The sequence below is a fragment of the Carcharodon carcharias genome, chromosome 6, assembly GCF_017639515.1.
Source record: "Carcharodon carcharias isolate sCarCar2 chromosome 6, sCarCar2.pri, whole genome shotgun sequence".
Taxonomy (NCBI): Eukaryota; Metazoa; Chordata; class Chondrichthyes; order Lamniformes; family Lamnidae; genus Carcharodon; species Carcharodon carcharias.
Genome location: NC_054472.1, coordinates 133,179,714 through 133,196,756, shown reverse-complemented (window position 1 = coordinate 133,196,756; position 17,043 = coordinate 133,179,714). Strand labels below are relative to the sequence as shown.

General features: G+C 42.7%; 1 protein-coding gene across 1 annotated transcript in view; it reads left to right on the top strand.

Moving 5' to 3' along the window:
* Window positions 1–17,043, top strand: part of gra (granulito) — a 385,915-nt gene that overhangs the window by 346,203 nt on the left and 22,669 nt on the right. The window contains exon 5 of the mRNA XM_041189045.1: window positions 2,912–3,024. Coding sequence (XP_041044979.1) covers window positions 2,912–3,024 — 113 coding nt within the window. The remainder of the gene's footprint in view (window positions 1–2,911; window positions 3,025–17,043) is intronic.

Genomic DNA, 17,043 nt, shown 5'->3' with positions numbered 1-17,043 from the left:
TGACAGGCCAAATGTGTTTGACAAATTTATTAGAGTTTTTTGTGGATGTAGGATAAATAATGGGAAGTCAGTAGATGTATTATACTTGAATTTTCAAAAGGCATTTGATAAGGAGCTATACAAATGGTTAATACCAAAGATAATGGTTCATGGAGTTCAGAATAGTATTTTAGCATAGATAGAGGATTGGTTAAGGGGCAGAAAGCAAAAAATAGGGAAAAACATGGTATTTTCAAGTTGGCAGACTGTGACTAGTGGAGTGCTGCAAGGATCAGTACTGGGGCTTCAACTTTTTAAAATTCATGTTAATGGCTCATATGAAGATACGAAGATTAATGTATCTATGTTTGCTGACGATACAAAACTAGGGTAATCTAGGAAGTGAGGAAGACACAAAGAGGCTACGAGGAGATAAAGACAGGCTAGGTGAGTGGGGAACAAGGTAGAATATAATTTTGGGATGCGTGAGGTTATTCACATTGACAGTAAAAGTACAAAATCAGATTTTTTTAAAGGTGTGAGCTTGTGCATGGTGATGTTCAGAGGGACCTGCATATACTCATACAAGAAACACAAAGTTAGCATGCAGGTACAGTAAGCAATTAGGAGGGCAAGGGGATTGTAGTACAATAGTAAGGCATATAAGGCTTTTGTGAGACCACACCTGGAGTAGTGTGCACAGTTATGAATGGAAGAGCAGTCTCGATAAGCACTGTGGTGTACACCTGCTCCTATTTTTTATGTTCTGATAGTAGAAAAATGGATCCCAAGCCAAAGAAGATAGTAGGATGGTTGGTTTGTCAAAAAGGTGGACTTTACAGTGGGCCTTAAGGAGGGTCTTAAAGGAGGATAAAGAGATCTAGATTGAGGTTTAGGAAGTGAATTCCAGAGCATGAGGGATAGGCAACTGAAGGCACCATTAAAGAAAGGGAAAATGCACACAAGGCCAGAGTGAACATCTGCATGTCATCCTTAATATATTCATCTTCCCCTAAACAAAACAGCACAGATACAAAAGGATTCCCAAGAAAAGATTATCATGACATTATTGAAAGTTTGGGCAGGGTTGGGGTTGTGGGGTGGAGAGAGGCAGGGAGTGGGGAGGTCTGGTGGACAATGAGAAAACAGTATAATAACAATTGACACAAAGGCTTAGAAAAACCTAAGTGACAACATAATGGCTTGCCAAGCAAAACCATGTGGAAATTGATTCTTATTATCAGGCTCTTTAAATTAACTTATAAATAAAGGTTAGTCCCTCATACAATTATAGTATGAATAATTGGAAAAAAGGAAGCCATTTGGTCCACTGTATCTGTGACAATCCTCTATAGTTATCTAAGTATTCCCAATCTCCTGCCTTTTACCTCATAGCCCTGCAAATTTTTCCTTTTCAAGTAAACTTCCAATTAATTTTTGAAAGTTACAAATTAATCTGCTTCGGCCTTTCAGGCAGTGCATTCCAGATTGTAACAACTCACTGCTAAAAACAAATCTCATCTCCTCTTGCCAATTATCTTAAATCTGAGTTCCCTGGCCATTTACCCTCCTGCTAGTGAAAACAGTCTCTCCACAACTATCAAGACCTTCGTAACTTTAATATATATTAAATATTTCCTGATTCTCTGCTCTCATGAGAATAATCCCAGTTTCTCCAGACTCTCCATGTAGCAGAAGTACCTCCGTCCTGTTACCATTCAAATAAATCTCAACAGCATTCTTTCCAAGACCTTGACATTCTTCCTAAAGTGTAGTGCCCAGAATTGGAGGTAAACAGTGATTCCATTTTCTACTCTATTCCTCCATTTATAATGCCAGGTCCCACAGCCTTGTACAAATGTGTTCTGTCATCAAAGATTTGTGTCTGTGAATTCTCAGGTCTGTGTTCCCTTTAAAATCCTTTTCATTGTCCATCCAAAATCTATCACTTGACACTTCTCTGCATTAGACTGCATCTGTCATGTGGCTGCCCATTTCAGTAGTTAGTCTATGCCCTCTTGAAGTCTGCTACTATCCTCCTCATTGTTTACATTTCCAAACTTTGTGTCCCTAGATGTCAATGCATAAACATGATGTTATCATAACTTCATTTCAGATGTTACAAAATAGCTCCACTGTAATAGACAGGAACTTCTACCTCAATATCCTGTATTTATGACTTATATTTAATGTTAGTGATTTGGAAAATATATCACCAAGTGTTTAAAGTTGTATAAAGGTAATCTTTCCTCTCCCTTCTATTCATATTTGACAAATATTTGTAACAATGCAAGTCACTTTTTGCACCTAACTAAGTTCTAAATAAATTGTATTCGTATTTTGGGGGGAAATGTAGTTAACTTCCACTAATCAACCGATTTGTAATACATTTGTGGGTACTTCTCCAGCATTCACAGTTTACAGGCTGAAATTGTATATGAATTTTATGAGTACATCAAAAACGATAAAACTAAGAATTAGATAGTAGTGTGGTAGCATTATTTATTTTTAATACCAAAATTTATTTCCCACCTTTATATAACATCTTGTATTCTGCTAGTTCAAAGGCCAAACTATCAATCCAAGCTCCACAAGAAAATAGCCTGTAAAGAAAACAGCCCCAGTAGTTCAGCTGTGGTCATTCCTGTAGGTACTTAACCAAAAATGTTCATTTAAGGCAACAATAAGAGTTGGGAACAAACAAGGTGCAGTAACAAAGAGATAAAAACAAAAAACTGCGGATGCTGGACTTCTCCACCAATGCTGCCAGACCTGCTGAGTTTTTCCAGGTAAAGGTGCTAGCATTGTGTGTAGTTTTAACACTACTCTTTAAAATTTTAGTGAGTAGTTTGACTTTAGCTGTATCTAAAGTTACAAATTTTTGTATTAATAAAATGTCCCATTTTGTTTACCAATTCAATTTATATTCCAGATGCAGAGAGGATTACATACAGCAGAGAATTCCTGATGAAAATTGCTAGCTTGCCTATTTCAAAAGAGAAACCTGAATTTTTGCCATCTCTTCCTGTGGTATTAGAGAGGCCAGTAAGTTATGCCCTTTTGGTTAGTGTTGTTTTTTATTGGTACATTGCATTTTCTGTAATAATGCTCCAATAATATTCACTATTTTGATTTTAGTTTGTTAACAAGATATTAAGAAAAGTTAAAAGAATATGTCTGTATCCAATTGCTAAGTGTGCATTTTTGGCCTGCCAGTTTTGACTGTCCTTTTTAAGAAATAGAATTATATTACAGTATATTTCAAAAAGTACATTTTGAAAGAAAAAAACAAACACGGTGCTCCAACTCAATAATTCCCTTCTTTTGACTTATTTCATGCTTATTCACCTCATTGCAGAGTAATTCTACTCTTCTGTCTTTTCAAACAACAGTTTTCTATATGTAAAGGTAGAATTTCATCCTTTCAGTTAGAAAAAATTGAAAAAAAAGTTGTTTAGAGGATATAATCTGCTGCAGTAAAACTTTGGAGGCTGGCGTTAAATCTGAAATTCTTTCTGAAAACAATTGTAGTTTACAAATTGTAAGCGCTGCAATAAATCTCTGCAGTAATAGGGGAATGCAAAATACCATATATTTAAATTAACAGAAGCTGCCAGATGCTGGGAGGAAATGGCACCAAAGCACTTAAGGTTTCATTAGGCTTGTTAATGTAATTATTGTTGGCATAAATATTTAACTTGAATTTGAAATTACTAAGCTGCATTTTCCAGGTCTGCCATATCAAACATATGGCGCATTCTTCTCTCAGAAATGTAGAACCTGCCAATTGTTTATCTGTAATAGGTTATCTGGTATAACTAAGCTTCAAACTATAAGAATTTATCAATGTTTTATATTGAATTTAGTGCTTTACTAATGTTGCAACTGGTTGAGGGGGAATAATAAGAGCAGGAAAGAATTGCCATTAGTGATGCCAGGCGGCACAAAAATTGTACATAGCTAGCAGTGACTAGGAACCTGTGGCCGAGCTGTGCCAAATCCTCAGCAAAGGCAAAATTAAATACATAATTAAAAACAAAAATACCTGGAAAAACTAGGCAGGTCTGGCAGCATCTGTGGAGAGGATCACAGTTAACATTTCGAGTCTGCATGACTCTTCAACAGAACTAAGGAAAATTAGAAAAGAGGTGAAATATAGGCTGGTTTAAGGGGTGGAGGGGGTGGGACAAGAAGAGCTGGCTAGAGGGCCAGTGATAGGTGGAGATAACCAAAAGATGTCTCAGACCAAAGGACAAAAAGGTGTTGAAGGTGGTGATATTATCCAAAGGAATGTGCTAATTAAGGGTAGAAAGCAGGGGACGAGCAAGGTACAGATAGCCCTAGTGGGGGTGGGGTAGGGTGAAGGAATCAAAAAAGGATAAAAGGTAGAGATAAAACAATGGATGGAAATACATTTAAAAATGATGAAAATAGGTGGGAAAAGAAAAATCTATACAAATTATTGGAAAAAACAAAAAAGAGGGGAAAATCGGAAAGGGGGTGGAGATGGAGGAGAGATTTCATGATCTAAAATTGTTGAACTCAATATTCAGTCCAGAAGGCTATAAAGTGCCTAGTCGGAAGATGAGGGGCTGTTCCTCCAGTTTGCGTTGAGTTTCACTGGAACAATGCAGCGAGCCAAGGACGAACATGTGGGCATGAGTGCAGGGTGGTGTGTTGAAATGGCAAGCGACAGGGAAGTCTGGGTAATGCTTGCGGACAGACCGAAGGTGTTCTGCAAAGCAGTCACCCAGTCTGCCTTTGGTCTCTCCAATGTAGAGGAAACCACATTGGGAGCAATGAATGCTGTAGACTAAGTTGAGGGAAGTGCAAGTGAAATGCTGCTTCACTTGAAAGGAGTGTTTGGGCCCTTGAATGGTGAGGAGAGAGGAAGTAAAGGGGCAGGTGTTGCACCTTCTGCGGTTGCATCTGAATATGCCGTGGGAGGGGCTTGAGGTGTAGGGGGTGATGGAGGAGTGGACCAGGGTGTCACGGAGGGAACGATCCCTATGGAATGCCGCCAGGAGGGTTGAAGGGAAGATGTGTTTGGTGGTGGCATCATGCTGGAGTTGATGGATATGGCAGAGGATGATCCTTTGAATGCGGAGGCTGGTGGGGTGATAAGTGAGGACAAGGGGGACCCTATCATGTTTCTGGGAGGGAGAAGAAGGTGTGAGGGCGGATGCGTGGGAGATGGGCCGGAAACGGTTGAGGGCCCTGTCAACCATCGTGTGTGGAAAACCTTGGTTAAGGAAGAAGGAGGGCATGTCAGAGGAACTGTTTTTGAAAGTGGCATCATCAGAACAGATGCGACGGAGGCAAAGGAACTGGGAGAATGGGATGGAGTCCTTACAGGAAGCAGGATGTGAGGAGCTGTAGTCAAGGTAGCTGTGGGAGTCATTAGGCTTGTAATGGATATTGGTGGACAGTCTCTCACCAGAAATTGAGACAGAGTGGTCAAGGAAGGGAAGGGAAGTGTCAGAGATGGACCATGTGAAAATGATGGAGGGGTGGAAATTGGAAGCAAAATTAATAAATTTTTCCAGGTCCAGATGAGAGCATGAAGCAGCACCAAAATAATCATCGATGTACCGGAGAAAGAGTTGTGGGAGGGGGCCAGAGTAGGACTGGGACAAGGAATGTTCCACATACCCCATAAAGAGACAGGTATAGCTGGGGCCCATGCGGGTACCCATAGCCACACCTTTTATTTGGAGGAAGTGAGAGGAGTTTGAGGAGAAATTGTTCAGTGTGAGAACAAATTCAGCCAGATGGAAGAGAGTAGTGATGGATGGGTACGTCGGTGCTGCTTCATGCTCTCGTCTGGACCTGGAAAAATTTATTAATTTTGCTTCCAATTTCCCCCCCTCCTTCATTTTCACATGGTCCATCTCTGACACTTCCTTTACCTTCCTTGACCTCTCTGTCTCAATTTCTGGTGTTCCTCTGACATGTCCTCTTTCTTCCTTAACCGAGGTTTTCCACCCATGGTGGTTGACAGGGTCCTCAATCGTGTCTGGCCCATCTCCCGTGCATCCATCCTCACACCTTCTTCTCCCTCCCAGAAACATGATAGGGTCCCCCTTGTCCTCACTTATCACCCCACCAGCCTCCGCATTCAAAGGATCATCCTCCGCCATTTCTGTCAACTCCAGCATGATGCCACCACCAAACACATCTTCCCTTCGCCCCCCCCCCCCCCCCCCCTCAGCGGCATTCTGTAGGGATCTTTCCCTCTGTGACACCCTGGTCCACTCCTCCATCACCCCCTACACCTAAACCCCTTCCCACGGCACCTTCCCATGCAACCGCAGAAGATGTAACACCTGCCTCTTTACTTCCCCTTTCCTCACCGTCCAAGGGCCCAAACACTCCTTTCAATTGAAGCAGCATTTCACTTGCACTTCGCTCAACTTAGTCTACTGCATTCATTGCTCCCAATGCGGTTTCCTCTACATTGGAGAGACCAAAGGTAGACTGGGTGACTGCTTTGCAGAACACCTTCGGTCTGTCCACAAACATTACTCAGACCTCCCTGTCGCTTGCCATTTCAACACTCCACCCTGCTCTCATGCCCACCTGTCCGTCCTTGGCTTGCTGCATTGTTCCAGTGAAGCTCAACGCAAACTGGAGGAACAGCACCTCATCTTCTGACTCGGCACTTTACAACCTTCCGGGCTGAATGTTGAGTTCAACAATTTTAGATCATGAACTCTCTCCTCCATCCCCACCCCCTTTCCGATTTTCCTCCTCCTTTTTGTTTTTTCCAATAATTTATATAGATTTTTCTTTTCCCACCTATATCAATTATTTTTAAATGTATTTCCATCCATTGTTTTATTTCTATCTTTTAGCCCTTTTTGATTCCTTCACCCTACCCCACCCCCACTAGGGCTATCTGTGCCTTGCTAGTTCTGCTTTCTACCCTTAATTTGCACATTCCTTTAGATAATATCACCACCTTCAACACCTCTTTGTCCTTTGGTCTGCGACATCTTTTGGTTATCTCCACATATTACTGGCCCTCTATCCAGCTCTTCTTGTCCCATCACCCCCTTAAACCAGCTTATATTTCACCTCTTTTCTATTTTTCCTTAGTTCTGTTGAAGAGTCATGCGGACTCGAAACGTTAACTGTGTTCCTCTCCACAGATGCTGCCAGACCTGCTGAGCTTTTACACGTATTTTTGTTTTTGTTTTGCGTTTCTAGCATCTGCAGCTTTTTGCTTTTAAAATTAAATACATGATAGTTGTCAGCTATCAAAGTACCCACAGCCCACAGCCTTAGTGTTGAGCTCTTTCTAAATGTTCACTGGCACCATCTGCAATGTTTGCCAATTTCCAGGCCACAGATACGTTATTCAGTACAGCCAATAATTTTATTAATTATAACAGTAATGACTATATGATAACAATAGCAATATCATTCCACTATTGTGCTGGCTTTTCAGGGCCATGGTGCCATTGAAATCACCGTGTACAATGTAATGCACTATTTTTATTGTTAATACTTTTATTTTGGAAAGGGAGGATGTCCTTGAGGTGGCAAAGACAGAATCCATTTGTTCAAATTGTGAAGCAAAAAGGAGATGATCTTACTACTCGGGATATTCAATAAGCCCCCAAATACTGTGTGTGTGTGTGTGAGAGAGCGAGAGACAGAGGAGCGACTCAGCAAATCACAGAGATGTGAAATAATTATGGAGTGGTGATATTGGGGATCTTGGTCTTCCTAAATAGAAACATTGGCCAGAATTTTTCTGTCGGTGAGTTGGGGGTGGGGCCTGCTCGCTGACGCAAAAATGACGCCGGATGACATTGGGGGAATGAAGGTTATGCCAGGGGGTCTGTGCTTATGGGGGAAAGGACATGGGTGACTGGGGTAGGGGAAAGGATGGGGGAGCTCATAAGGAATTTGACCACTACCATCTTTTGGAAATTGAAAGTGAACGGAACCTAGTGTTGGACAGCACAGGTGCTGCATTCAATGCATGGGCGGAGATGTAGGTCAGCTCAGCTGGACAACTGAAAGGGAACTGGAGCAGGCAGCCTTGAAAATGCTCCGGACAGTGAGAAGAGTGTGATGGATGAAGGCTCTTTGTGTGTGGTAGAATGCTCACATGAGACTCCAAAAGGTCCTGCCAAATATTCTTCTCCCTCCTGAGTCACTCATGGTCAGGCTTTGTGCAGTGCAGCTGAACTACTAGTAGGGGTTGGATGCAGGAGGAGCACTCACGAAGCCTGCTAATGATACTGAAAGATAACATTACACATTATTCAGTGAAAGTGAATATATTTTCAGATTATAAAATGACAAAATGTGCTCACCTGTGCAACCACTTATGATCAGAATTTCTTAACTTTTCTAAGCCTATCACTTCTAGGTGCTGTCCTGACATCTGCAGCATGGGTGGAGACAGTCTGTGCAAAGGTTGGCCCTGTTGCCTCTGATGACTTCAGCATCCATCCTCTGGAGAGCCAAGGCTTTGAGGGCCCCTTCTTGCTTTGGCTGCCTTCCTGTGAGTCAGCTGCTCCCTCTTCTGTGACAGAGGACAAGGTTGAAGGGGTCACAGACAAAGAGGACCTGTAGGGAGCTGACAGCCCCAGATTCATGAGTGGATGACCCAGGTGTGTCCAGCTGCCACTCCTCATCCCTTCGAGTGCTGGAGGGCCCTAGCCTGACTCCTTGAGGGGAAGAAAACCTGGAGGAACATAGAGGTGTCCCTTTTTCCCCTCACGTTATCACTGTAGGAACTGACCCATGGCTACCGCATGCGTCTCCACATTCTGTTGGACCAGGGTGTCCATGGAGTCTGTAATGCTTCCCATGGACACTTCCATGCCCTCACATGTGGGCACCATTTCAGGCTGACTCATGCTCCAATTCGTGGGCCACTCTGTTGAGGGCTTCCAACAGCTCTGTGTGATGATCCCCCGCTTTCTGATGATTTTCCACGATGAGTTGGACGGCCGAATCCAGAAGCTCATCATCTGACTCAGGCCTCACAGATGCCTCTTCTCCAGGGGTCCTCTGAGTGTCGGGAGCTCAGCTGAACCTACCTCCTCCTGCTGCGGACATGTGTGCTTGCAGTGATCACCAAATTGTGAACCCAAACCTGCCGCAGATCTAGATTGCACTGTGGTGTGTGTCTCTGCATTGGTTAAGGGTGTGGGTGAGTGCTGTGATGGGTCTTGCAAGCCGCTTATTGCCAGCTCTTCAATGGAGGAGGTGTCCTCTTCGCTGGAAGTGAGGACCTGGTTGGAGCTTAGGGTCTGGCTGGCTGAGGGCACGGTCATCTGGCAGAGCTCCCCGTGAACCAGAGTAGAGGTAATTAGTGCATGGTAGCAGAGTCAAAAACAGGAGAGAGAGCATCTACAGTTGCATTGAGAAAGGAATGATCTTCACTTGGGTATTTGCTGCCGACCTCACCGTCACCACAGGCACGGTCCACCTCATCACTGGTCAGCACAGTGGCACGCTCCTCAAAGTGATTGAGGGGCTAAATGTCAGCCACTCCACCCGAGTCTGGGACCTCTCTCTCCTGTTGTGAGCCAGCTTCTTCTGCTTGAAAACAGATGGAGAGTGTGAGTAGGATGTATACCATGGCAGATGATAAAAATGCATGGAATGTTTGTGTGGTGAGCGGAGCCATGGACTGGTGAGGTTAGGAGCCTGATGGAGATGTGGGAGTGTTTGTGAGAGTTAGTGGTGTTGTCCCTTGAGGTGTGAGATCCCTGTGGACATGTGATGGGTTTGGGGAGTATGAGAGTGATGGGATAGTTGACTTATCCTGATGGAATGGATGAGATTATTCATCCTCTTCCTGCACTGGATGGCTGACTACCTCTGTGCTTTGGTGGCACTGACCACTGCAACCGCCGCCTCCCAGGCTGGTTCATGACTCTGGTGGACCTCCTGTGACCAGACCATGGTAGAGGAGTTCACAGAAGCCATCCACTGTGTCCAGCAGGTGCCACAGAGATGTGTAACTAAATCTGAGGGCTACCATCACCTTTACTTCTGGGGACGTCTGTCGCCTGGAGCAATCCTGGTTTGTAGACTTATGAAATAGGCTGTGCTGTGGTGCACTTTAAATATGGCACCCAGAGCAAGGAAGCATTGAGGTCACAGTGTGGCGGTCAAATCTGAGCCTGCCCGCCTATGATCCAGCATGGTTCCCCTGAATGCATTATTAATGCGGCAAAACACGGACGACGCGGTGCAAAATCTGCCATTCTGGCTGGTGGGTAAAATGTTATTTTTCATGCCAGCCACTGCACTATCAGTGCAATTCTGGGATGTTTCCACCCAGTATTAATAAAAAAGTAGTGCTGGAGAAACTAATGGAACTGAAAGTTGAGAGATCCCTCGACCTGATAATTTACATCCCAGAGTATTAAGTAGTGGATGTAGAGATAATGGATGCATTGATGATCATCTTTCAAAATTCCATAGATTCTGAAATGGTGCACACAGATTGAAGGTAGCAAATGTAACCCCACTGTTTAAGAATGAAGGAAGAGAGAAAACAGGTAACTACAGACCTGTTAGCCTGACATCAGTCGTAGGGAAAATGCTAGAATCTATTGTAAAGGATGTAATAACTGGGCACTTAGAAAATAATAGTAAGATTGGGCAGATTCAACATGGATTTATGTTTAACAAACTTGTTGGAACTGTTTGAGGATGTTACTAGCAGGATAGATAAGGGAGAACCAGTGGATGTGATGTATTTGGATTTTCAGGAGGCTTTTGATAAAGTTCTACACAAGAGGTAAATAAGCAAAATTAGAGCTCATGGGATTGGGGGTAATATACTGGCATGGATTGAGGATTGGTTAATGGACAGAAAACAGAGAGTAGGGATTAATGAATCATTCTCATGTTGGCAGGCTGTGACTGGTGGGATCACTGCTTGGGCCCCAGCAGTTCATAATCTATATCAATGATTCGAATGTGGGGACCAAATGTAATGTTTCCAAGTTTGCTAATGATATAAAACTCGTTGGAAATGTGAGTTGTGAGGAGGATGCATAATGTGGAAAAATATGAAGTTATCCAATTTGTAGGGAAAACAGAAATGCAGAGTATTTCTTAAATGGGGATAGATTGGGAAGTGGTGATGACCAAAGGAACCTGGGTGTCCTTGTTCATAAGTCAATGAAAGCTAACACGCAGGTGTGTTAAACAATTAGGAAGGGAAATGGTATGTTAGCCTTTATTGCAAGGGATTTTTAGTATAGGAGTAAGGAAGTCTTGCTGCACTTGTATAGGGCCTTGGTGACACCACACCTGGAATATTGGGTGCAGTTTTGGTCTCCTTATCTGAGGTAGAATTGACTGGAGGGAATGCAATGAAGGTTCACCAGACTAATCCCTGGTCTCATGGGATTGTCCTATGAGGAATGATTGAGGATACTGGGCCTGTATTCTCTACAGTTTCGAAGAATGAGACGTGATCTCATTGAAGTGTACAAAATTCTTCTAAGGATCAAAAGAGTGGGTGCAGGAAGGATGTTTCTCCTGGTTAGAGGTCTAGAATCAGGGGACATAGTCTCAGAATAAAAGGTAGGCCATTTAGGACTGAGGTGAGGAAGAATTCCTTCACTCAGAGGGTGCTGTATCTTTGGAATTCTCAGTCATTGTCTATGTTCAAAGCAGAGATCAATAGATTTCTAGGTACCAATGACATTGTGATATGGGGATAGTGAGAGAAGATGACATAAAGGTAGAAGATCAACCATGATCTAGTTGAATGGTGGGGCAGGCTCAAGGGGCTGAAAGCCTATTCCTGCTCCTATGCTCCTGTGTTCCTAATAGAATTAGAGGAGTGTGGTTATGACCTGGAAGATGCTACTTGAGAGGATGATGAAATCAGATTCTAAAGGCAATAGGACATGTATTTGTAGTGCTATGGAGAAAATGCTAGTGCACGGGACTAAAGTGGAAAGTCTTTCAAATAGCCAATACTGGTATGATGGGCCAAACATCCCTCTTCTGTGTTGTACAATTATATGATGACATTAAGGTGGAAGACACAGAATATAATGTGCATTATAAAGGGCAATAGACAAATTAAATAAGTGGATAAAACTGTGCCAAATGGAGTTCAGGGTGGGAGGGGTGTTGTCATCCACTAAAGTTAAATCAGAATATTTTTGTAATAACTGAAAACTAGGAGCTGGAGGCAAAACTTGGAACTGGAGGAGCTGGGGGATTTGGATGTCCATATACACGTTAAGGATGGTAGGACAGGTGATGTATCAAGGCTGCAGCGTATGGGAGCTCCTGGATAACATTGTGATCCAGGGCAAACATGTCTGCAGTAAGTGCTTGCAGCTTGAGAAAGTTCAGCTCAGAGTCATTGAGCTGGAGGCTGAGCTGCAGACACTGCAACACATCAGGGAGGGGGAAAGTTATCTGGATACTTCATACCTGGAGGCAGTCACATCACTTAGGATAGGGTCTTCTGATTTGGTCAGTGGCCAAGGACAGGAGGGTGTGACTGAGTGAGACAGGTAAGGGGACACAGAGGGCAGGACTGTGAGCCTCTGCAATTGTCCAACAGGTTTGAGGTTCTCTCAGCTTGTTTGGATGAGAGTAGGGGCTGCAGGGTAGATGAGCAAACTGACCATGGGACTGTGGTATGGGAAGCTATCCAAGTAGGGGGAGCAAAAAGGACAGCATAGTAAAGGGAATTGACACTGTTCTCTATAACAAAGAGAGAGTCCAGATGGCTTTGTTGCCTGCCCAGTTCCAGAGTTTTGGACATCTACTCAGGGCTGGAGAGGGACTTGTAGTGTGAAGGGTGGGGGGGGGGATCCAGTGATTGTGGTCCATGTAGATACCAATGACATAGGCAGGATGAGGAAGGAGGCTCTGCATAGTCAGTATATTGAGCTAGGCACCAAATTATGAAGCAGAGCCTCAAAGGTAAAAATTTCTGGGTTATTGCATGTGCCACATGCAAATTGGCTTAGGACAAATAAGAATAGAGAAATGAATGTGTGGCTCAAAGACTGGTGAGGAAGAAGTGGGTTCCAGTTTGTGGGGCGCTGGCAACAATATTGGGGAAAGTAGGATCAGTATCGTTCATATGGTCTGCACCTGGGGCTGGTGTCCTTGCAAACCTCCTAACTAGGGAAGTAGAGAGGGTTTTAAACTGAACAGTGGGGGCAAGGGGTCAACTTTGAGAAAATGTGGTAAACTGGAGAGTAGAGACAAGGCAAGAAAGACAGCTTTTAATATAGGAAATGATAGACTGTGACAGGAGGGGACAGAGAGTACAATTCTAAGAGTAAATCAGCAGATAAGGCTCGACACTACAAAAATAATAAAAGGACAAAACTAAAGGCTCAGTATCTAAATACAAGTAGCATTCGAAACAAAAAAGATGATCTGATAGCGCAAATAGAAATAAATAAGTATGATCTGATAGCCATTACAGAGACATGGCTACAGGATGACATAGATTGGGACCTGAATGTTGAAAGCTACGTGACATTTAGGAATGACAGGAAGTTAGGAAAAGATGGAGGGGTGGCTCTGTTAATTTATGATGGTATTACCTCATTAGGGAGGGATGACCTAAGTTCAGGGAGCTAGGATGTACAAGCAGTTTGGGTTGAGATGAGGAATGATAAAGGCAAGAAGTCACTGTGGGAGTGGGGTACAGGCTTGCTATTTGTAACTATACAGTGGGACAAAGTATAAAAGAAGAGATAATGGGGGCTTGCCAGAAAGGTACAGCAATAATCATGGGGGATTTTAATCTACATGTAGACTGGAAAAATCAGATGGGCAAAGGTAGCGTAGTTGAGGAGTTCATAGAATGTTTTTTGGATAGCTTCTTGGAACAGCATGTTCTGTAGCAACACCAGAGAGCGGGCTATACTGGAACTTGTATTAAGAAACGAGATAGGATTAATTGATAACCTCCTAGTGAAGGCGCCCCTATGTAGCAGTGATCATAATATTATTGAATTTTACATTAATTTTGAGGGAGAAACAAGTGCTTCCAAGACTAGTATTTTATACGTAAATACAATTATGAGGGCACGAAAGCCAGCTAAAGTGAACTGGCAAATGAGGTTAAAGGATACTTCAACTGAAGTTCAGTGGCAGACATTTAAAGAGATATTTTATAATGCACAGAAAGTATACATTCCAATGCAAAAGAAAAATTCCCAAGGGGACGGCCCACCATTTGTGGTTAACTAAAAAAGTTAAAGACTGTATCAAACTTAAAGAAAAAGCATATAATTACACAAAGATGGGTGGCAGGTCAGAAGATTGGAAAGAATATAAAGAAGAGCAAAGAATGACAAAAAGATTAATAAGGAGGGAAAAATTAGATTATGAGGAAAAAGCTAGATAGTAATATAAAGATGGATAGTAAGAATTTCTATAGATATTTAAATAAGAAAAGAATTAACAAAGTGAGCATCGGTCCCATAGAGAGTGCACCAGGGGAATTGATAATGGAAAGTAGGGAGATGGTTGACGAATTAAACAAGGAAGTGGTATTAAGTAAATTGTTGGGGCTGTAGGCTAACAAATCCCCAGGTCTGGATGGACTTCACCCTAAAGACCTCAAAGAAGTGGCTAGTGTGATAGTTGATGCACTGGTTTTAATTTTCCAAAATTCCCTAGATTCTGGGAAGATTGCATTAGCTTGGAAAATAGCAAATATAACTCCTTTATTCAAAGAGGGAGGGAGACAGAAAGCAGGAAACTATTGGCCAGTTAGCCTAACATTTGTCAAAGGGAAAATGTTAGTAGCTATTATTAAAGATGTTATAGCAGGGCACTTAGAAAAATTCAAGGCAATCAGGCAGAGTCAACATGGTTTTATAAAAGGGAAATCAGGTTTAACCAATTTATTGGAGTTTGTTGAAGGAATCACATGTTCTGTGGATAAAGGGGAACTTGTGGATGTACTGTACCTAGGTTTCCAGAAGGCATTTAATAAAGTATCACATCAGAGGCTATTGCAGAAAATAAAAGCTCATGGTATAGGGGTAACATATTGGCATGGATAGAAGATTGGCCACCTATTAGGAAGCAAAGCGTTAGCATAAATGGGTCTTTTTCTGGTTAGCAGGATGTGACAAGTGGTGTTGTTATGACACAGCTGATGGCAAAGGCTGAGTTGTTCAAATCCCAGAGGGAATCTTGAAACAACTGTCATAACCAATTTTTTGCAATTTGTAATTTCGAGATGCAGCCTTTGAATTCAGTGGGAACAAGACCACCAATTCTTATGGTTTTTATACAAAGTTAAATTAAACATTTATTAAGTTAGCAACAAATTAAACAAATACACATGGCTACAAATTACTTGTATAATAACTTTTTAACAAATCCCCAAATTAATCACCCCCAGGAAAATCTCCAATTAAGGTAGCCCATAGACTTTAAATAGACATCAGGCAATGCACATTTGACCTTACAAATTCCAAATGAGGTTCCTTTGCAAGTTGCTTGGAGGCATACAGGCTGGTTAGATCTTACATGCCTCTGACTCTCACACACAAACTCCACTTGGTTTATACCTAGCTTTTCATTTGAATGTAAATTTTCCATTATATTACTAGGTTTTTAATTTTACCTCTCCCAGCAATATTCCTTTCATTCCGCCAATTTTATTGTAATATAAACACATTTTTTGGTGCCTCCTAGCTAGGTGCAAGATATTACAAATTCTTTGGAATGGTTTATTTAACAAATGCCAATGTACTCTTTACCTTCTGTCCTAATGTTTATCTAATTAACATCTCAAATCGCTATACATCCAAGCACCCAGATTAGCAGGCTTTAATCCAATTAAGACACACACACACATACACACACACGCGCGGATAGACACACACATAGACACAGACCCTTCTTATGAGCGTAATGCTCATTTGGACAGCAAGTACACATAACACTGCAAATGACATGCCTCTTCAGAACATATTGCATTTTATAAATTGATACATCCTCCAAGCATTCCTAGTATGAATCCCCTTTAAAAGTTATTAGTCACTAAGCAGGTTGACAAATACACATTCTGCTTTTAACTTCCTCAGAAAACAACTATGTCTTGAGACACTCTGTGGGGATCAAAGGGTGGACATTATGAGCAGATTTTTTATTTACTGCAGGGAATGGGTCTGTCAGGAAACCTGTGCCCCTGGTGGGGTTTGTTGGGGGGGGGAGGGGTGGGGAGGGGGCGGGCGGTGGTAGGGTGAGCAGTAGTTAGTGGTGGTGGGTGGCAAGCCCACCATTTGGAAGCTCCCCCTCATGTGGACCAGCTTCATTGATAGATTGGCTCTTTGCCCACAGAAGGCACTGTGCCCATTGACGGTCACAGCAGCAGGTAACCAGCAACATGTGCAGGGCATTGACTGGAGGTGGGTGGGAGGGGGTGGCAATTGGAGTGATTGATGAGTGACTGGAGCAGGCTGCTTGGATAGTGGAGTTGCACTGGAGGGGCATCCGATCCGGGGGGAGTTTGGAGCCTGGGGAGGGTTTGATTGAGGTCTGGTAGAGCAGAGATTAGGGCCTGCTGGTGGAAATTAGTGTCTGGTGAAGGGGGCAGGGGGTGAATTTGGAGGCCTCTGGGGAAGGCCATTGGGAGGAGTCCCCGATCACAAAGGCACCTCAGACAGGCACCTGGATCTAGATGGTAATTGTTAAAGGTACAACTGTAGCAAAGCTTCCCTACTTTTATATTCCATTCTTTCCTTAATTTTCTATTCTATTTCCCTTGCAATAAAAAATTGCTGTACCTGCATACAAACTTTTTGTGATTCATGTAACAGGACACCTAGACCCCTCTGGACCACAGAGGTCTGCAATCACTCTCCATTTAAATAATGGGCTGCGATACTATTCTTCATCACAGAGTGGACGAGTTCACATTTTCCCACATTATACTCCACCTGCCATTTTTTTGTCCACTCACTTAACCCATCTCTATCTCTTTGCAGACTCCTTATGACCTCTTTGTAGCATACTGTCCTACCTATCTCTGTGTCACCAGTAACTATATATTCAGCCCCTTCATCCAAGTCATTG